Raw genomic sequence first — 22073 nt, 5'->3', positions numbered from 1 at the left:
TAAATACATAGTGACTCTGTCTTATGTGGGTTCCAGGAACAGAATTTCGGCCATCAGATTTAAACAGAAAGTGTTTTTACCCACTGAATCTTCTCGCTGCCCCTTGAGACCCTTTCTTTAAAACAAACAAACAGCCCGGCGGTGGTGGCGCACGCCTTTAATCCCAGTACTCTGGAGACAGAGGCAGATGGATCTCTGTGAGTTTGAGGCCAGCCTGGTCTACAGAGCAAGTTCCAGGACCGGCTCCATAGCTACTAAGAAACCCTGTCTCAAAAAAACAAACAAACAAATACAGTAAAAAAGAAAAAGACAAGTTTAGGTTTCTGACCAGCTGTATATTGGGTGACAAAGTAGGAGATGAAGACATATTAGGAAGGGGGAAAGATAAGCTCGGCTTTTCCCAGGGAGAGTTAAATATCTCTTGGATACAGTAGTAGTATATTTAGAACATACTCTATTTACAATAGAGGCAAGTATGAGGGAGTCCTCAGTATGAACTCCGATTATATGACCCAGAGAGGATGTATAAAACAGAATAAGCTGGATCCTGAAGCCATTAGGGAGAGAAAAGAGCCCGCGGGAGCCACCAAGGAATGTTGAGAAAAGTATGAAGAAAGAGGCAAGGGCCAGGGCACAGAGATCAAGACTAGAGAGTGTTTGGGGAAGTAGGGACCAGAGGTCAAAACATACTGTAATAGCACAATGATCAATATATTGTGGGGGGCTGGAGAGATGGTTCAGTGGTTAAGAGTACATTCTGCTCTTGCAAAGGTCCCAGGTTCAGTTCCCATCAACCACTCAAAGTGGGTCACAATCAGGCTCAGGGGACATGACACCCTCTGCTACCTCTAAGGGCATGGCCCTCACTTGTACAAACCCACTCACATACTTACACAATTAAAAACACTGTGAAGTTGACCATAGTGGTATGCATCATTAATTCCAGTACTTGGGAGGCAGATGCAGCTGGAACTCTGGGCTTTGAGGCCAGCTTCTTCTACAGAGTGAAGTCCAGGACAACCAGGACTACACAGAGAAACCCAATCTCTAAAAGGATAAAGGGAGAAAGAGGTGTGGTGTTGAGCTGGAGGTGTAGCACAGTGGCAGAATGCTTGGCTAGCATGCACAGCAGTCTTGGTCCAAGCACTGTGTGGGAAACTGATAATAGAATAAAAGAAATTAAATATTGGAACCCAGAACAGATAGGTGTATATGTAGATCTTAGTATACAACAGTGGCAGCTTCTTCAAGTAACTACCACAAGATAAACCCAGGTCTGGTCTGAAGGCCTGCAGTCCCAGCTCAGTGGATGCCTGAGATAGGCGAGTCACAAGTTCAAGGCTAATCTGGATAATTTAGCAAGATACTTTCTCAAAAAGTAAAAAAACAGGGTCGGGAAATATAGGTGCACAGTAGAATGCTTGAGAAACAGGATGGGGGAGATCCATTAAGCAATAAAATTAGTTTCTACTATACACTAAAAATGGTATGGTTCAAGTAAATTAAAGTAAGTGTAAAATGCACCTGAAAATCAGCAGGGTGCTGCTGGTGGTTGTTCACTACTTTAATCCCAGTTCTCGGGAGGCAGAGGCATGCAGATCTCTGAGAGTTCAAGACCAGCCTGGTCCACAGAGTGAGTTCCAGGACAGCCAGGGCTACATAGAGAAACCCTGTCTCAGAACATGCAGGAAAATCACTGTAGGAAGCTAGCAGAGAAGCACAGTGGAAGTCTGTGCACATCAAGCACTGAGGCTCTGGGTTCAAATGTTAGTATAAATAAAAAAAAAACCCAAAAGGCCAGCAAGATGGCTTAGTGGGTAAAGGCGCTTGCTGCCAAGTCTGGCGACCTGAATTTAATTCCAGAGCCCATATAATAAGGCATGATAGCATGATAGATTCTGGCAAGTTGCCCTCTGAGCTCCACATGTACATCATAGTATATACACATGTGCACATAGAATAGATGTAAATTTTTAACAGATGTAATTTTTAATTATGTGTATATCTATAATTAGGACTGTGCACGTAAGTGTGATCTTTTGAAGAGGTTACCAGGTCCCCTGGAGTTGGAGTTAAAGGCAGTGCTATCTCGACCAACATTGATGCTGGGAACCGAGCTCTGGGCGTTTGTAAGAACAGTGAGAACGCTTAACTACTGAGCCATCTCTCTAGCCCCAAGTGTAAAAAATTTTTAAATCTCCTCAAAGATATATTACATAATAATATATGAAGTTTACATAAGGATGATAGGAAAGCAAGAAAGCAGAGGAAAAGGGTTGCAATAAGCCAGAGCATATAAAGGTGCCATTCACAAAATGCATGTGCACACAGAGGTACTACGTATAAAAGCAAATGACTCATTACCAGCCAGGAAAAATATTTGCATGTGATGTGTATGTAACAACAGTATGTATATACACACACATCCGATAGGCAACCACCTCATGGGTACCTCATAAGCAACCGGTCCAGGAAACTGGTCACATATCACCTCCATTCCCCAGGACCCTGAGCTCTCCTGGCAGATGTCCTCTTGGCCTGCTGCTCTGTCAGCCTTCGCGTCTGTCTGTGTCGGTAAGCCACTTTGTTCAAGAATGGGTTATCCCCCATCATCTCATAAAAGAAGGTCTCCACTAAGGAGATATGGGAATTGGAATGGGTGGGGTGACATTGTGCGTGAAAAGTGGAGTGCTAGGAGAGCCACGGATATTTAAACAACAAACTTTATCTGCTGAGTGCAGCTGTTCAGGCCCAGGACTGCTAGTGGTGATAGTGTATGGGTGTGAGTGTGGCCTCTCTCTCTCTCTCTCTCTCTGTCTCTGTTTTTTGAGACACAGTGTTTCTCTGTGTAGCTTTGGAGCCTGTCCTGGAACTTGCTCTGTAGACCAGGCTGGTCTAGAACTCACAGAGATCCGCCTGCCTCTGCCTCCTGAGTGCTGGGATTAAAGGCATGAGCCACTGCTGCCTGGCGTTATCTCTACCTTTCAATTCCCATCCTTTGCGATTTCTGAGTTCTCTCGTCTCAGTCTCTAAAACAGTTTTCCTGGTAGTCCTGGGCTGGGTTAAGGTTGTCCTCAACCATACAGGATAGCATACAGAACAGACACCTGCTTTTCCTCCCTGGAGACTCGCGTCATTGACTAGACCTGCAAGGCATTTTTTAAGATCTTGGTTCTTCTGGTCTAGTTGGTGTGGAAGTTATCTAATGTGGACAGCAGCTGCGTGTGCAATAGATCCACCTCCTTCCATGTGGGCCTATGAAGGCATGGCCTCCACCAGGCCTGAGCTCCTGCAGGGTGTACCAGAGGTAAGACGCTATTGTTGTTCTTAGTTTACCGGGGAAAACTTCAAAATTTTGGAGGCAAAAGCTGTTTAATTTCTTGACTATATATGAACACCTGGTTGTTTGTGAAGAGGGGAGTGGACACACTGTGAGTCATAAGATAACTATGGAGCTGGGATTTGAACCCTAGCGTCCTGACTCTTGGCCATGCAATTCTGTTTCTCTACTCTGCCTTCTTGGTGCCTTATACACTGGTTTATGTCGCTTCCAGTGTTCCAAAGGACAGGAGAGACTGTTTGGCTAGAAAGGCAGGTCAACAATTCCCTGGGACCTCGGACAAGTTTCTATTCCTGGCCACTTCCCCCGCCCTCTGGCGGTTGACGTGTCTGGAACCCCAGCTCCGCCCTAAGTGGGGGCCAGGCCCCTCCTCCGGACTAATTTTAAATCAAACTCGGTTTTCCCGGATTGGTTCAACATCAAAACAAAGGGGAGGAGAGATACTTGCTGAAAGGCATCCTCAAATCCCTGAAGCAGCTGGCTGGTTTATGGGTTCTGGACACGTGTCTGGCAGCCGCGGTGCCTGGGGCTGTTAAAAGCAGCCCACTGACTTGAGCCAGGCAAGTAATAAAGCAGTGACTATGGTGCAAGGGTGGCATAATCATCGTCACAATAACAGCTCTAATTATGCTATAACTACCATCTGCCTCCGCCCCTGGCTTTTGCCCTGACTCACTTGACAGCACGCCAGCTGTCGGGAAGAAACTGAGGCAGAGGTGGAGCCAGCAGGTTGTCAACTGCCCTGAATTTTAACTTGTTGTCTGGGATCCGCGCTGAGTGGTCAAACCCAGTTTGATTCTGATATGAGCTCTTTGCCTCCGGTGATTGTCCTCAACATCAGGCCGCAGGGCTTTCTTACAGCCCTTAGAAAAGGAGCCGCACGCAGCGCAGGGAATGGGAAACGGACTACAACTCCCTTAGGGTTTTGCGCGCAAGGCGCGCTGGCTACCCACGCCCCCGAAACCACCTGCGGCCCTTGCGTAGTGATGCTTCCTGGGAATTGTAGTTCAAGCTCACAGTCTTTAGCACTAAATCTTAGGTCCGCGAACTCGGTATCCCTTGGTGCCCTGCGGCTTTTTCTGACGCGACCAGGAGGCCAGGGTAGGCAGGGGCGTGGCCTGCACTGGGCCACACCCCGCTCTCCTCCGGCTGGCCCGACGCAGCGGTGGCAGTAGGGGCGGTGGCAGTGGCGGGGGGGAGGGGTCGGGCGGGGGGCTGGTGGCAGCAGCGGATGGACTCGCGGGTATCGGAGCTGTTCGGCGGCTGCTGCCGGCCCGGAGGAGGCCCGGCCATGGGCGGAAACCTCAAAGCTCGGGGGGCCGGCGGTAGCAGCAGTTGCGGGGGCCCAAAGGGGAAGAAGAAGAACGGAAGGAACAGAGGAGGTAAAGCCAACAACCCTCCGTACCTGCCCCCAGAGGTGAGCACCTGAATAATTGGAGGGGCACAGGGAACTACTCTTTCCGGTCCCCGAGACTCCAGGGAGGCGGGACAGAGATAATTAATCCCCCTTTCCGGTGTCAAGACCCCAGGGAGGAAGGACTGGGGAAGAGAACCCCTCCTCCTGTCTCAGGACCCCTTAGAAAAGAGGGGCGTTAAGACTAGACGATCCTTTTCGGTGTCAGGACCTCGGGAAGGGAATGCCCCTTTCACTAACACAACCTTTGGAGAAGTGAGGACGGGGATCCCTGGGATAAGAAGGCTAGCAGAGTAACCACCGCTTTTCTAAACTTGGTCCACAGGGAGAAGGGGAGTAGTCGGGACTAGAGCAATGTGTTCCTTCGCTACGCCCTCGGTACTCACACAAAACAGAGAACAGTTAGACATAGCCCTCTGCCTTTCCCTTGTCCTGTTGGGGCGTGGAGACAGAGAAGAGCCCCCATATGCTCCATGAGTCCTTAAAGCAAAGACCACTTTTCTTCTTTAGATAGGAGAACCCAGCACTCAGGAAGCAGAGGCAGGAGAATTTCTCCGAGTTCCATGCTAGTCTCGTCTACAGAGCAAGTTCCAGGGCAGCCAGGGATACACAGAGAAACCTTGTTTCTGCACACAAAACAAACAAAAGATAGAAGAACCCAAGGTGGGAAGGGCTTCAAACAGTGGTTATCAGACTTTTAAGTCTGCGCCAGAGTTATCCAGATTGCTGTTCTGTTCACAGAATTTCTGATCCACTAGGTGAGGGATGGGCTTGAGAATTTGACATTTCTTTTTTCTTTTCTTTTTCTTTTCCCTTTACAGGGTTTCCCTGTAGTTTTGGTGTGTAGTTTTTGGTTTTGTTTCCCCTTTGGTTTTTTAAGACAGGGTTTCTCTGTGAAACAGCACTAGCTGTCCTGGAACTAGCTTTTGTAGACCAGGCTGGCCTTGAACTCACAAAGATCTGCCTACCTTTGCCTCCCGAGTGCTGGGATTAAATGCATGCACCACCACCACCCAGCAAATTTGGCATTTCTTTCACTATAATGTTGTTGGTCTCAGAACCACACTTTGGGAACCGTTGCTTAGATTATCTTTATGCCATCTTTAAAGTCTACTCTCCTAACTGTTCACCGTCAGCAGAATAGTAAAAAGTGTCTTTGTTGATGGGAAAAGAGCTCCCACACATTCCATGGGGTTGAGATTGTGGATAAAGACTCTCCGAAGGACTTTAAAGATGGAATGATGACAGAAACGGAAATAGAAAAGTAAAATGGCCAGCGAGGAGGAATGCAGAAATACAGAGGGGCAAAATGAGAAGATGTCACAACCTTTTGTACAGGGGGTGGGGTGGGGTGAGGCAGGTGTGTGTAGCACACAGCCCAAAAGGTGGCTGCTCTGATTGTTCAGAGTTTCGCCTCAACTGAGGCGGGAACGGGAAAAAGCCATAGTAAGTTCAGTTTATGACATCTGTCCCTTTAGTAAATTTCTTTTCTTTCTTTTTCTTTTTTTTTAAATGTAAGCCCCAACTTTGGAGTTTTCCTCCTCTCTTACCTGGGCCTCCTATCTCAGTGAGTTTGCAGTGACCAGTGCTGAGCTCACACTTTGGCTCTGGCCCAGAGTCACTTGTAACCTCTTACACTTGATGGCATCAGCTGAGAGGGATGGGCAAGAAGGAAGTGGTGTCTGCTAGATGAGTGTCCAAGAAAGGCAGCAACAGCCTGGATACAGAAAGAAACCAAAACCAAAACCAGAACACCCAGATTGGACAACAGTGTCAGATGTGGAGGTTGGGGAGGAAGAGGTGCTCTTGCATCTAGAAAGAACACGCTGAGGATCTGCGATTCCATCCTTGGATAAGTGGGTGGTTCGCTGTATCCTTACAGCCTTTCCTCAGAGGCTACCTGGGAGCGTGGGCAGGTGCCACCATGGCTTGCCTTATATGCCCGAGGTCATTGGGAATTGAGGAAGTAGGGATTGGGTCTGAACAGGGTGTGCTAACTGTTTCCTGTTTCTTTTTAGGCTGAAGATGGAAACATCGAATATAAAGTGAGTCTTAGGTTGGGGAGGAGATGGGATGCAGTAGTTGCCCTAGTCAGTATAAGGTGATTTCTCTGCTATCCTTTCCACTCCATACTGCATGGTCATCATGCTGGGCTCTCAGAACCCCACTGTGTCATGGGGAGAATCACTGCTAGTGTAGTCAGGGGTAAGGGTTTTTTTTTTTTTTTTTTTTTTTTTTTTAGATTTTTAATTTGTGTGTGTGTGTGTGTGTGTGTGTGTGTGTGTGTGTGTGTGTGTAGGTATGTGCTTCTGAGTACCAGTATCTCAGAGGTCAGAATAGGATGTCAGATTCCCCTCGAGCTGTCATTTCAGGCATTTGTCAGCCCCTGACCTGAGTTCTCTTTACCATTTCTCCATCCCCAGGGGGGCAAGGTTTTAAGTGGAAAAGGTGCTGGTTCCTATAGCAGGACAGGAGGGATCACATTTAGGGTCTGGGTGGAGCACCCTGCTTTCTTCTTCTCATGATACCACATCTGTCCCAAGCTGAAGCTGGTGAATCCATCGCAGTACCGCTTTGAACACTTGGTGACGCAAATGAAGTGGCGGCTCCAGGAGGGACGCGGTGAGGCTGTCTACCAGATTGGGGTAGAGGACAATGGGCTGCTGGTGGGGCTGGCTGAGGAGGAGATGCGGGCTTCCCTCAAGACCCTGCACCGGATGGCAGAGAAGTATGCTTCCTTCTCCCCTCTCCCCAACTTTAGGGAGGACCCGTGCATACGCAGCCAGCCAGGTCCAGAGGGACTGGGGTGAGGTGGGGTTCGTCCTGTAGTAGACGGGGGCAGAGTGAGTCCGGTTGGTGTGCTCATCTCACTGTGCCTAGGCTCCCCACTCCTTTTGATTTAAGATTCTTGTTTCAAAAGAAGTGGGGGGTGGGGGTAGATTGCGGGGGTAAGAAGTTCAGTGAGGTGTCTGACCTCTGTGGTCAGAGCCAGACTGGAATAGGGGTAATATGAAATATGGCAGCTGTGGCTTTTCTGTGACAGGGTTGGGGCAGACATCACTGTTCTGCGGGAACGAGAAGTGGATTATGATAGTGACGTGCCCCGGAAGATCACTGAGGTGCTGGTGCGAAAGGTTCCTGACAATCAGCAGGTGAGCGGCCATGCTCTCCTCCCAGCAAAGGCTGTGTTGCTAGGCTCCTGAGGGTGTGCTCCAGGGAGTATGAGAACCTTAACCTTCAGTGTGAGGTGAACTCACCTCTGCCAAATTCCTCACAGTTCCTAGATCTTCGCGTGGCAGTCCTAGGGAACGTGGACTCGGGGAAGTCGACCTTGCTTGGAGTCTTGACCCAAGGAGAGCTGGACAACGGGCGGGGCCGGGCCCGGCTCAACCTTTTCCGCCACCTGCATGAGATTCAGTCTGGCCGAACCTCCAGCATCAGCTTTGAGATCCTGGGCTTTAACAGCAAGGGAGAGGTGCATGGGATCAGCGGGACCCAGTGGGGCCAGACTCTGAGGAGGGGCTGGTAGAGGTGATGGCAGAGGCTGGGGGCAGGGTGCGGAGACCTCTTGGAGAAGTCTGAGGGTACTGTTACTGTGAACAGTTCCCTCCCTCTTAAAAACCAAGTGAGAATCTACGGAGTGAAATAGAAAATGGGCTAGGGACTAGACTAGGTTCTGGTGACTTCTGAAGGGTTGGGGAGGTCACAGGGACACTGAGAGCCCTGGCCCTGGGCTAGGTGGTGAATTACAGCGACTCACGGACTGCAGAAGAGATCTGTGAAAGCAGCTCCAAGATGATCACCTTCATCGACCTGGCGGGCCACCATAAATACCTGCACACCACCATCTTCGGCCTCACCTCCTACTGCCCCGACTGTGCCCTGCTCCTCGTCAGTGCCAACACTGGAATCGGTACGAGATACTGAGCAGAGGGGCAGGGCAAAGGCAGGAGCTGACTCTCTTCTGCCCTGAACCCCCTCAGAGCTGGGAGCAACACCAACTCTTCCTTTTCCTTCCTCCCAAATTCTCTCTCCTGCCACCTGCCTCTTTTCTATGAGGTAGCCGGCACCACACGGGAACATCTGGGGCTGGCCTTGGCCCTGAAAGTGCCCTTCTTCATCGTGGTCAGTAAGGTGGACCTGTGTGCTAAGACCACAGTGGAGAGGACAGTACGCCAGCTGGAGCGGGTCCTCAAGCAGCCTGGCTGCCACAAGGTCCCTATGCTGGTCACCTCTGAGGATGATGCTGTCACTGCTGCCCAGCAATTTGCCCAGTCACCCAAGTGAGCCTGCCTCTCACCCTCAAGCCTTGATGGACAGGGAAGGCTGCCACAGGGTCCAGGAGCATGGTGTCCCACCTCTAGGGCCAGATCCATTGTAGTTCATTTCTTTGCCTTTTTCAGCTTGGGATTGTGGGAGGGAGCTATGCTTGGGACCTTGAAGACATTAACTGTCCACATTCCCTGACTTGCTCACAGTCAGACGGGGCCTCTGGCTACTGCTTCCTGTTAAGACTATTCTTACACATTGTCTCTCTGCAGTGTCACGCCTATATTCACACTGTCCAGTGTGTCTGGAGAGAGTCTGGATCTTCTTAAAGTCTTCCTGAATATCCTGCCTCCACTCACCAACAGCAAAGAGCAGGAAGAGCTTATGCAGCAGTTGACAGAATTCCAGGTAGTTGACCCAACAAACAGAAGGGAGGGGCAGGGCAGGGCCAGCCCAGTTCTGACAGCCTGAGCGTATTTACAAAGCTTGGGTCTACAAGCCCTGGTGGCAGGACATTGACAGTTTTCTTTGGCTCTAGGTGGATGAAATCTATACAGTCCCAGAGGTGGGGACTGTGGTTGGAGGAACACTGTCCAGGTGACTGCCTTGTGTTACTCGTCCTTACTGTGTACCCCTGTACTTGAAGACCTCTTGCCTGAAGCAGGCCCTGGGTTGACCTGAGCTCATGCACAGAACGTGGGAGCTTAGTACTCTTGGCTTATGAGGGAGTAATGGCATTGCTGCTTTAGGGGACTCTCCAGGCCCCTAGAGTCTATGGTCATGGGCTCTAGAAAGAAACAGTGCCTTCACCTAGCATCTCAAAGTAGGGAAGTGAGGAAGCACAGCATAGAGCCCGAGGATGTAACTTGTTCTTTAGTGGGCTGGTGTTAGCCAAGTCACAGGTGTGGCTCTGCCAGCTGTTACTGCTGGCCTTCAGAATCTAAATGCTAGACTGGAAAGGCAATCATCTCCCTACTTCCAAGCTGGAATTTAGGGTTCTTTTGCCCTAATTCGAGGGCCCCTAGCAGAGAAATTGAGGGACCTGTGCTGACAGTGTGTTACCTGCTGTCTGGGCTGCAGTGGGATCTGCCGTGAGGGTGACCAGCTGGTGGTAGGCCCAACAGATGACGGCAGCTTCCTGGAGCTCAGAGTGTGCAGCATCCAGCGCAATCGCTCTGCCTGCCGTGTGCTGCGAGCTGGTCAGGCTGCTACACTAGCCCTCGGAGACTTTGACCGTGCACTGCTTCGCAAGGTGAGGTGAACAGGTGGGTTGGAAAGGGAATGCAAGTGTCTGGAAGACTGGCTATTGAAACCTAAGGAAACATGGTGGTCTCTAACTTGGGAGTGTAGGCCTGGTTATATAGACTATTGAAAGGGCTTAGGATACTGAAAACACAGGTACCATGGTGCCATGGCCTTCTGAGGCCTTTCTCTGGAGGCATATAGAAGAAAAGGGGATTAAGGAGTTCTAAAATGTGCAGAATGTCTGGAAATGGAGTCTAACGCCAGGTCTGCCCTTCTTGGATCTGGCTTGTGCCTCCCCGGCTGTGCCTCCCCAGGGCATGGTGATGGTGAGTCCCGAGATGAATCCCACCATCTGCTCAGTGTTTGAGGCAGAGATAGTCCTACTGTTCCATGCCACCACTTTCCGGCGGGGATTCCAGGTGACAGTACATGTGGGCAACGTACGTCAAACAGCAGTGGTGGAAAAGATCCATGCAAAGGTGAGAGCCACCCAGCCGTCTCCATTTTTGCAGGGAAAGTCAGTATTTTGCTTTTATATAGGAGGGAGCCCTAACATTACACTTGGCTTAGAGTTGCCTGATCCCATAAAGGGAACCAAGCCCATACAGGAAGGGTAGCAGCCCACCTGGGGACTTCAAGGGTGGAGCCAAGGCTGATAGAGGATGGGATGAGAGGCACTGGCCAGGGTTGTGACCACTTTTCTCCTGAAGGACAAGTTGCGGACAGGGGAGAAAGCAGTAGTACGTTTCCGCTTCCTCAAACACCCAGAATACCTGAAGGTGGGCGCCAAACTGCTGTTCCGGGAGGGTGTGACCAAGGGCATCGGTCATGTCACGGATGTGCAAGCCATCACAGGAGAAGCCCAGGCCAGCATGGGCTTCTGAGTCCTCAAAACAGCTCTGCTGCTGTCGCTACAATAATAAGGTGACTTCCGGCCATGCTGCCCACCGTTGGCGGCTCTGTGTTTTAATAGGCTAGGCAGATTAGTGTCTGCTGCCACTTGCTTCCTGCCACCCTTCTGGAGAGGTATCAAGCTTGGCGTGGTCGGGGGGGCAGTCCTGAGGGAGAAGACAATTCAGGGCAGTTTTCAGCAGCTGTGTGCCCCTGGTTGGCTCATTAACCCTGGCAGCTGCATGATCTTGTTGACTGGATGCCACTCTCAGGACTGGGCATGACTCACCAGTGTGACCTCTGCACTTCAGGAATTGTCATAACTGGGTTGGCCCTTGAAAGTACTTCTTATACCTCCTCTCAGGGCCACATAAGTTGCCCTTCTCCACCTGACTGTGGATGAAAGACAGTGCTCCTCACTATCTGGTGGACCCAGGGACAGAAGAAATGGCACAGAGACCATGAAAGACTGTGTCCCTACCCTGTGTTGAGTCCTGATGCATATTTCTGGCTTTATTTCATTGTCCTTTACTCAAGGGCCCTTTGCCCAGATCCTCCTGTTATAGGCCCCACTTGGTGCTATTTGTGGTGCTGGCCTAGGCGTGGGGCTGCCAAGCTAAGACTTGGCACACTAACGGCCAGCTGCATGTCAGTTTCTTCTCCTCTCAAGTCATCTGTTGGTTTTCATACTAGATCAAATAGTCTGTTTTTCTTTCCTAGACTGGTAGCTGCAGGATCTTGACCCACAGTTATGTATCCTGACATCCTCATCCCCATTCCTTCTCCCACATAAATTTTTTCTTGTTTTAGTAATCTGTAGTGCCGGGAACCAGGAGGAAAGGGAAAGATGTCATTCTAGGCATGGACTCCCTCTTTTCCCTTTGTTAGCATCCTGGGTTCCCATGAACTCAGGGATTTGTTGGCTGAAGATTCTCTGCACATGTGTATATATATATGTATATATATATTTAAATACACATATATATTGTACAGAATAAAAAATTGTTTTATTGGAAATTCTGTGCTTATACTTAAGACAAAGGTTCCACCTCCACAGCTGGATTCTCCTCCAGGATTAGAGACAAGTGACTTCCTACCATCGTTGAACTCTGAACTGGAAAGAAGTCATCCCTTATCTCATTGGCCATTCTTTTCCTCTCCCCATAGGATCAGCATTCTGTGTGTTCTGACTATTTTCCTTCATTCTGCAAGTGAGCAGAGTGGAGAGGCCTTTTCAGCTCAAATAGTTAGCTCCATTGCACCTGTCAGTGGTAACACTAGGAGGAGCCCTCTCCTTAGAGTACCAGCTCGCAGGGATGAAGACTCAGAGGTGAATGGTTAATGCAGTCCTCACACTTCCCTTTTAAGCCTAGGTTCTTGGAGCATCGAGGGCCACGTAAGCTAAACCTTCCTTTCCTATTTCTGTGTTCAGACTATCATAGATTTTAGAGTCCATGCTAACCAGGTACCACCATTGAGCTCTATTTCCAGCCTATCCCATATTAAGTAGGGTCTAAGGCTAGCTAAAGTCTACTGCAAAAGTAGGAACTCTATTCTGAATACTAATCCTGGCAAAGCAAATAATACATGTGGTCCAAAGCCTTATGCATCATTCTGCCACCGGAGTTTTATTTTTTGAGATAAGTTTCTAGCCCAGGCTGGCATCAAACTATGTAATTGAGGATGACCTTGAACTTTTGATCCTTCTACCTCTCAATTGCTAGGGTCACAGACACGACTCATACCTGCTTTTATCCCATGCTAAGGCTCAAACCTAGGTCTTCTGAATTTTAGGCACCACTGAGCTGTATCCCCAGTCCTATATCTAGTACTTTTAGACAGGCTCTTGGCTCTGTGGCCTTAACTCACAGTAGTCCTACCTAGCCTTCTCCTTCAGCTAGGGTCACAGGTATGGGCCACCACATCTGATCTTTTTTTTTTCTTTTAAATACCATTGGTAGCCGGGCATGGTGGTGCACACCTTTAATCCCAGCACTCAGGAGGCCGAAGCAGGTGGATCTCTGTGAGTTCAAGGCCAGCTTGGTCTACAAAATGAGTTCCAGGACAGCCAGCACTATACAGAAAAACCCCATCTGGAAAAACAAACAAAAAATGCCACTGGCTTAACATACTACTAAGAAGCCTGTGGGCAAACTGCCTCCTGTTTTAAAAGCTGTGCGCAGTGAGGAAGGAAGGTCACCTTGCAGCACAGTGGTGCTTTCCCAGCACTGATGAAGGTCTGCTGTCTGCTTTCCTATAGACTCTGCACAATAGGGCAGGGCTGCCCAGGACAAGGTATACTGCCGCCTTTGCCTTCCATTGGTCCACCTGACCTCCAGCTGATCTCTAGAGATCAAGTGACACCTAAGTTTCTGCTACAGTGCTTCTCTCTTTTGAGACAAGGTCTCACTGAATTATCCACGATGACCTGGAGCTTAACTCCAGATCCTCCTGCCTCCACCTCCAGAATCCTAGGATTACATTGTCACATCTAGATTTAGTCTTCTCTTAACTCCAGATCCTCCTGCCTCCACCTCCAGAACCCTAGGATTACACATGGGCACATCTAGATTTAGTCTTCTCTTTTAAAATGCCATGCTAAGCAAGCACTTTACCAGTAGCTTACATCCTTCATGTAGCCCCAGACTTGCTATCTAGCCAGGGATGATTTTAACTCCCGATTGATTCTCCTTCCTTTACCCTTTAAAGTGTTAGGATTCCAAGCACGTACAAAACACCTCGCCACACCTTATTTTTCTCTACGACTACTCCTTGCAGTCATCCCAACTGCAACCAAAAGGAGATGACAGTTGCACAGGTACATTTGTATACACATACGATTCCAGCACACAGAAAACTGAAGTAGGAGGATCAGAGCTGTGAAGACCGTTTAGCCTAGCCTACCCACCCCAATGTCAAAATTACCAGTAGGTCACCTTGTTACATTAACAGAACATTTAGAGAAATAAAAGTATGCAAGGCAGGTCCTCAAAGAGTACATTTTTATTGTCCTAGTGTGGGCAATCATGTATAATTTTTATTACATCAACCAATAATCAAGAACACACTATATGTAAGGCACTGCAAGAATTCTTGGCTTTAAGAAGCTACTGATTCAGCTAAGGGAAAGCCACAGTAAATTCAAGGGAAAGGTCAATTCCTGCTAAACACAGTTAGCTTTAAACCTTCCCCTTGAAGTAAAATACAAAGGCACAATTTATAAAACGGAAAATGAAGTTGGCTTGTATTTAGTATGGGAAGAGAGGTGTATGCTATCTTCCAACTCATTTAGCCTACTGCCTGGTTTTGCATATAATTCAAGGTCATATCAGAAAAGCCTAACACCTGGGTGGCTAAGGAAGACTACATGTCTCATTAAAAAGATTATTTATTAAATCCATTACTTTAGCCTTTTGGCTAACGTACTGTTTTTTGTTTTATTCCCACTCCAGTACTGGGAATTGAACACAGACAGGGTGTTGCACATGCTACTCTAAGACTAGTGTTCCACCACTGAGTTATATCCCCAATCCCATTTTTCCCCCATTCTGTTCCAATTTCAAGTTAGGACTTTTTCTTTTTCTTTTTTTTTTTTTTTTTTAGGAGGGGTCTTTTGGTTTTTGTGAGACAGGGTTTCTCTGTGTAGCCCTGGCTGTCCTGGAACTTGCTCTTATAGACCAGGCTAGTCTTGAACTCAGAGTTCTGCCTGCCTCTGCCTCCTCAGTGCTGGGATTAAAGGCGTGCACCATCACCACCTGGCCTGGGGAGGTTATTAGGAGTTACACCCCTAAATATATCATGTATGGTCTTTAGTTTTATAAATAAGTGAGAAAGCTCAATGTTGAAGGAGTTTGCCAAGGCTCCTTACACCTTTTACGACACTGTCTCCCTAAAGACATTAAAAACATTTTGATCAGAAACAGGATCAGGATCCCACTGGAACAGAGGAACCTAATTTTATATTAATATTTTGTAGATTCCCTTGAGAAATCAACATGATCCCATTGCTCAGTTACAAATAACTATTATAAAGTTCTACAAGCCGGAGGGCACCATTAATGTGTCAGTGGCTTAAAAAATGATTCCAGTGTTTGCATGCCGTGGAGCCTAAGCCGTTTATTACTGGAAGCCAAAGGACTCTTGGGATTTCTTTTGCCCTGAGGAGACATTGCAGGAACAGTGTGGGGTTTTGAAGTACAAGGCTGCAAAAAAGACTTCTGCAACTCCAATGCAAAATGGTAGTCTATGTGTTCTGGCATGTCCCACACTGGAACCAGCGAGTCACACTTCTCACAGAGCATTCGGTCCTCAGCTGCACTGTGGGCCACCTCCTCAGAGTTGTAAAGTGAAGAATTAAGCATGTTTGGACTGTTCCCAGCCACATCCTTTTCTGTAGAAACTGCTTTAGAAGATAGTGGCTTCAATACTCTTTCATCTGCACACTCCGTGGGAAAATAGCTTGATATCGCTTCCACATCCTTCTGTGGAAAGTGAGGAGCTGAAGGATTATTAAGCTGTGTTTGCTGTGATAACAGCCTCTTCTGCTTGAAGAAGGGCTCGATTCCTGCAGTCCAGCTGCTTTGGAACGGTAATGCGGGCTTGACTGGTGACTTGTCTGTGGACGTGTTGAGAGGAGCAAGGGAAGTCTCTTTCACTGTTTGCTTTTTGGCAGCCTTTTGAAAAAAAGATTCCAGAGAGGGGGCTGGCTTTCTAGATGTGGGCAAAGCTGCACCAGGTCCCCGGATCTTAGTTTCAGAGCTGGCAGTTGGCACCTTTGACTGACAACTTGAGTCATTGCTCAAGAAGACGGTGATGTCTGTGCGAGCTGAAGGGGCAGAGGCAGAGAACTTGGTGGCACAAAGGAAGAGCATGGTGAGGGGAGGGGACCTGTGTACAAAGTAATGGAACAAGGACATTACCAAGTCACTTTTTTAAGAGCCTAGATTTTATTAATGAATGACAAGTTCTGGTTCTACATGAAAGTAAATTATTTTGTCCCCCCCCCACTCCCCAGACAAGGTTTCTCTGTTACTTTGGAGACTGTCCGGAAACTCACTCTGAAGATGAGGCTAAGACGAGGCTGGCCTCGAACTCACAGAGATCCACCTGCTTCTGCCTCCTGAGTGCTGGGATTAAAGGCGTGCACCACCACCTTGCTCTTTTTTTTTTTTTTTTTTTTTGAGACAGAGTTTCTCTGTGTAGCTCTGGCTGGCTGTCCTAGAACTTGGACCAGGCTGGCACTGAACTCAGATCAGTCAGACTTTGCCTCCTAAGTGCTGAGATTAAAGGTGTGTACCACCACACCTGGCTTGGGGCTACACAAATTTTGTTCAAGACAACAACAGGAGAAATAAGCAAATCATAGCTCAGGGTCATCCCCAGTTGGCTCAGGGGGTGGCACTTGCCACCGAACTGGATGGCCTTAGTTTGGTTTGTAGGACCAACTCAGAGTTTCACAAGTAGTACACAAATTATGACACATATACACACAAGATAACTGGGAAAAAATTCTAATCCTAATCCATAACTCTAGAATTTTTCAAGATGAAATTCCCTATCAAGCTTTTGGTTTCCAGTCTCGGTCTGGTCTGCAGTGAGTTCCAGGACAGCCAGAGTGGTTACACAGAGAAAAATACGAAAAATACAGTCTCGAAAAATACGAAGGGAAACATTTCAAGAAATCTGTCGATTTCTGTTTTATGTTTTACATATTTATTTACTCATTATGCTTTCATAAAGTTCTTATGAAAAATCTGAAGGTGTAGCTCAGTAGTAGAACACTTGCCTCGCACGTTCAAGGACCTAGGTTTAATCTTCAGGATCCAGACTATTGCCAGGCAGGGGTGGCCACGCTTTTAATCCCAGCACTTCAGGTATGTGATAGTCCTGGCCTTTAACCTCAGTACTTGGGAGATGGCAGCAAGAGCATCAAAAGTGTAAAATCCAGTGTGTGCTGGCACACGCCTTTAACCCCAGCACTTGGGGAGGGGACAGAGGCAGGTGGAGTTCGAGGCCATTCTGGTCTAGGAAAGTCAGGGCAGCAAAACCCTGTCTCTAAAACCAAAACAAACAAAAAGATGTACATAGTCATCTCTGGCTACTTGCCTGAAATACAGGAGTCCCTATCTTGATAATCTCAGGACATAAAAAGCTTAATACTGTTACAGGCAGTCATTTCCCTGAAGGCAGCATGCTGGCACTAGTTCATGTTGTCTTCTAGCTACTACTATACCCTTGGGTCCCAGAATGTATCAAATGTAGGAAAAACAAAAACCCTGTGAACAAACTTGCTTTCTTCTCACCTTCCTTAGCCCTTGATCACCCCTCTATGAGGTGTGGCTAGTCAGTCACAAGCTACTTCAGTCAGAGGCTCAAGGATTTAAACCACAAAATACTTTTTTTTTTTTTTTTTTTTTTGGTTTTTCGAGACAGGGTTTCTCTGTAGTTTTGGAGCTTGTCCTGGAAGAACTAGTTCTTGTAGACCAGGCTGGCCTCGAACTCACAGAAATCTGCCTGCCTCTGCCTTCTGAGTGCTGGGATTAAAGGCATACACCACCACTTCCCGGCCCTTTTCTTAAAACACACACACACACACACACACACACACCTAAAAAAAAAAAAAAACACAAAGAAAACAAAACAAGGAGCCTCACCACTCAGTTTGGATTCCAGAAGTATTACAGTTCCTGATGGCAGCAAATGCATCCTGGCTCATCCTATGAGCATCATAGCGAGTGAGGGCACAGCAACGGCGCAGGCTGCTCAGACGTTTGTCTCCTTGAAAACGAATACTGACAGCCAACTGAGTGGCCACCCTGTCATTCTGTGAAAAGTAAAGGATTGACACCAGAAATAGTTACTAAGACCATCTGTAGAGTAATACAATAACTTGGAAATTCAATTTAGAAGCCAAGAATAGGGCTAAGCATGGTGTACTCCTTTAATTCCAGCACTGGGAAGCAGAGGTAGATGGATCTCTGTGAGTTCAAAGTCATCCTGGTCCACATAGCAAGTTCAAGGTAACCCAGTACTTACTGCATAGTAAGACCCTTCCTTTAAAAAATAATTTATTTTAGTAGACAAAAAAATGAGGCTATTCTAGTACCTATTTATATAAAATACAAATGTATACTGAACACCTACTAAGGATATATTTTCAGTACTATAAAGGATACAAAAAATACAGAACATAGACTATAGTAAAATTTCTGAATAAAAATCTGACTACAGATTTCACAAAAATCCTGTAGTTTGTGCTATTTCTAGGCATAAGAAGCATATATGAGGGCTGGAGAGATGGCACAGTGGTTAAGAGCACTGACTGCTCTTTCAGAGGATCCAGGTTGCATTCCCAGCACCCATATGGCAGCTCACAGCTGTAACTCCAATTCCAGGGGGATCTGAAACCCACACACCAATGTACATAAAAGTAAAATTAAATTATATAAAAAAGAAGCATGCGTGAGATCTTAGATTTGATCCTCAGCACTGAAACAAGAAAACAGCATAGAATACCTCTAGAGATAGCATCTGGACACTACACACAGCAAACAGAAATAAGATCAGTATGTAGAGTGTGTAAGGTGAAAAGTCTATGTAAGGCTCCTTTTCAAAGTCAGAGAGACTAGGAAGAATACCTGAAACTCCATGAGTCAAGAGCACAGCCTGGGAGTGGTTTATAAAACATAGAAGTTTGCATCTTGAAAGAAGAGATTGCAAAGGATAGTTTGAGTTCTGTAATTACAACTGGATGTAATGTATGCCTAGAGAGCAAGAGAAAACTAAAGCTTAGAACCTCATGATCTTATTTTTTTATAGGTGTGTGTGTGTGTGTGTGTGTGTGTGTGTGTAGGGTATATATGCCCATGCATGGACTCATGTGGCTGCCAGAGGAGGACATGATATATCTTCCTGCAGTGCTCTCAGCGTTACTCCCTGATGGCAGGGTCTCTCACTGAACTGCAGCTTGCCTTTCCTTCCTAGCCTGGCAGCCTCCAAGCCTCCGTGATCCTTTGGTCCCTGCCACTCACAGCACTAGGGCAAAGCCTAACATTTGTCTAAGGAAGATGCGAAAATGGTCAATACACCACATGAAAATATCTGGGTGTGGTGGTGGACACCTTTAACCCAGCACTCCAGAGGCAGAGGCAGGTAGATTTCTGTGAGTCAAGGCCAGCCTGGTCTACAGAGTGAGTTCCACTACAGCCAGGATTACACAAAGAAACCCTGTCTCAGAGACAAAAACCAAACAACCAAAAAACCCACATGAAAATAGGTTTATCTATCGGATTAAGCAACATACAAACTAAAACTGGAACAATACAGAGAAGATCAGCATAGCCTTGAACATGGGAAAATTTGTGCTTCATTAAAAAAGGAAAAAAGTAAACAAAAATCACAATGAGTCAGCTCAAGAGATGCTTCCAGTGGTTAAGAGTGAATGAATATAAATCTAGGAGGGCACATGCCTTTAATCCCAGCACTCAGGAGGCAGACAAGTGGATCTCTGTGAGTTTGAAGCCAGCCTGGTCTACAGAGTGAGTTCCAGCACAGCCAAAGATACACAGAGAAACCCTGTCTCAAAACATCCCCTACCTCCACCCCCCAAAAAAGAGTAATATAAATCTAGCCTAGGACCAGAGTTCAGTTCCTAGCATCCTCATCAGGTGGTGCACAACTGCCTGTAACTTCAGTTTCAAGGGATCCAATCTTCTGGCTTCTGTAGACACCTGCACTCATATGTATGCACACGTCTGAATTCCCTAAATGATTGTTTATAAATGTTTCTTTACATTTAAAGGGGGCTATGCTGTAGAGATGGATACTTTGCATTGGTATGGATCTTGGTTTAGTGATACAAATTTAAGATCAATTTTGTTATATTGTATATGTGCATTTCTGCTCTTGATTAAGGTATTGTGTTTGTACAGCTTATTTAAAAATATAATGTATAATTAAAAAATACGTTAATACAAGTTTTCTAGATATAGAAATATATTTCAGTTAGATAGAGATTCTTCAAATCTTTCAAAAGCTAACAAAGTATGACATTTAAATGTTTTAAAAACTTAAGATTTTCCATGACACCAATAACTTCAAGAGAAAGATGGGTACCGAAGAGGCTCCTAATGGAGTTTGCTAGCCATTGGGCAAGAAACTGCTCTTGCCAGGATTGCTTAATGTTACGCTGTATAACTGGACATGCAGGACCCACAGAGAAATGACTGCTGAACTTGTCTAAAGGTCAGACGGTTCTTCAGGGTTCCTGCTTCATGAAAGAGTCTGCCAGACATTCTACAGGATACAGAAAAAAGTGACTGACAAACTGCCAATATAGGTGAAACTGTCAAATTTCCTGCTTCATGGAAAAGTCTGCTGGATACTATGGGCCTGTAGGTTGAAGATGGGTGCCTACAATGTTACCGAAAAACTTTGGGTGACTGTCCAGGCAGTGAGATGGCTCTGTCAATTCTAGAGTTTCGGAAGTTGCTCACAATACACTTTCTGTTTATTTAGGTAATAGTATATCCTTTCGGAGTCTTTAATCAAGTTAAAATATAGATAAAAATAAATATAAATATTGTAACTATTGTTTGGTTTTTTGAGACACAGTTTCTTTGTAGTTTTGGAGCCTGTTCTGGAACTAGTTTGTAGACTAGGCTGGTCTCAAACTCACAGTTTCTGTGTGGTTATTTCAAGGTTGAGCAGCCAGGAACAAACAAGCAGCCTCCCATAACATGTTTATCGCTCCTCCTTACATTGCTAGCAGAAATGTAAAATGATAAGCCACTACAGAAGGCAGTCACCAAATTTCTCAAAATGCTAAACAATTACCATGTGACCCAGTAATTGTGCTCCTAGGATAAAAATGTGCAGTGTTCATAACAGCATTACTGATAAAGTAGAAATAACCCAATAGCTATTTACTGATAACTCTTACCCAGTCCTAAAAAGTAATCACTGACGCACGCTATCATATGGGTCAACTAAGTGAAAGACTCTTCAAGACTGCCAAAACAGCCATGGACTGCATGATTTCAGTTATATGAAATGTCCAGGACTTTTTCCTTCCTTCCTTCCTTCTTTTTTTTTTTGAAGGAATGGTCACAGAAGTTCGACTTCAGCCTCTCATACTGGGATGGGATGAAAGGTGTGCACCACTGTTCTGGGTTCAAAAATCATACTACATGGATGCCAGGGACTTCAGATAAGGGAAGAAATGGGGAGTGACTGTTAATGGGTACATAATTTCTCTGAGGAGTAAATAAAAATACTAAGCTGACTGAAAAGCTGGGTGTGGTGGCATGCACCTGTAGTCCCAGTACTCAGGAAGCAGAGGCAGGAAGACAGATCTCTGTCAGTTCAAAGACAGCCTAGTCTATATAATGTTACATTCAGGCCAACCAGGTATACACAGGGAGAGCCTGTCTCAAAAACCAAAACCAAAACCAAAACCAAACAAACAAAACCAAAAAACCAAAAAACACCCAAACCAAACAAACAAACAAAAAAACCGATTGGAGTTATACAACTCTGGAAGGTGCTAAAACCATTGAATTGTACACTTATATGGATATACTCTATGTATATGAAGCATATATAATCAGGGCAGGGAGTAGACCATACCCATCCTAGCACTGGGGAGGTAGAAGCAAGTGGATCACTCTGCATTCCAGCAGAGCCAAGTGAGAAACCATGTCAAAACAAAACACAGATCCTTAAAAAGAGAGAAGAAACTCTCAGAGGTCTAACGCCTTTTTTGTCAGGATGACCTTAACCCCTGGTATCTGTGGGGTGCTGGGGTCAATCTCAGAACTTTAAGCATGCTAAGCAAGCACTCTACCAACTCAGGTGTGCCCTCAGTCCAGCCCCAGGATGTTAAGTTTTATGGGCCTGTGTTAAAAGAAAGAATTC

The 22073-nt window shown here is 46.5% G+C and overlaps 2 protein-coding genes across 5 annotated transcripts in view; one reads left to right on the top strand and one right to left on the bottom strand.

The window, feature by feature from the left end:
- The first annotated feature begins 4554 nt into the window (after positions 1 to 4554).
- Positions 4555 to 12176, top strand: Gtpbp2 (GTP binding protein 2). 2 transcript variants are annotated; one of them, XM_038343681.1, is made up of 12 exons: positions 4555 to 4722; positions 6773 to 6799; positions 7298 to 7482; positions 7798 to 7906; positions 8032 to 8229; positions 8493 to 8667; positions 8818 to 9037; positions 9296 to 9431; positions 9562 to 9620; positions 10104 to 10275; positions 10583 to 10747; positions 10979 to 12176. In XM_038343681.1, the coding sequence occupies exons 3-12, from the start codon at positions 7349 to 7351 to the stop codon at positions 11150 to 11152; spliced, it is 1542 nt and encodes a 513-aa protein (XP_038199609.1). In that variant the 5' UTR covers positions 4555 to 4722; positions 6773 to 6799; positions 7298 to 7348; the 3' UTR covers positions 11153 to 12176. The 2 variants fall into 2 exon arrangements, with proteins under 2 accessions (XP_038199609.1, XP_038199608.1); XM_038343680.1 differs by having other exon boundaries at positions 4555 to 4757.
- A 2643-nt stretch (positions 12177 to 14819) lies between these two features.
- Polh (DNA polymerase eta) overlaps positions 14820 to 22073 on the bottom strand; it is a 39157-nt gene continuing 31903 nt past the window's right edge. For all 3 annotated transcript variants that reach the window (XM_038343140.1, XM_038343139.1, XM_038343142.1), the window contains 2 exons: positions 17813 to 17982; positions 14820 to 16046 (listed from right to left, as the gene is read on the bottom strand). In XM_038343140.1, the coding sequence (XP_038199068.1) occupies positions 15215 to 16046; positions 17813 to 17982 (1002 nt within the window). In that variant the 3' untranslated portion in view covers positions 14820 to 15214. The remainder of the gene's footprint in view (positions 16047 to 17812; positions 17983 to 22073) is intronic.

The sequence above is a fragment of the Arvicola amphibius genome, chromosome 9 (genome assembly GCF_903992535.2).
Source record: "Arvicola amphibius chromosome 9, mArvAmp1.2, whole genome shotgun sequence".
NCBI classification, from domain to species: Eukaryota; Metazoa; Chordata; class Mammalia; order Rodentia; family Cricetidae; genus Arvicola; species Arvicola amphibius.
Note: the sequence above shows the minus strand (reverse complement) of the source record. Positions and strands in the feature narration are given on the sequence as shown.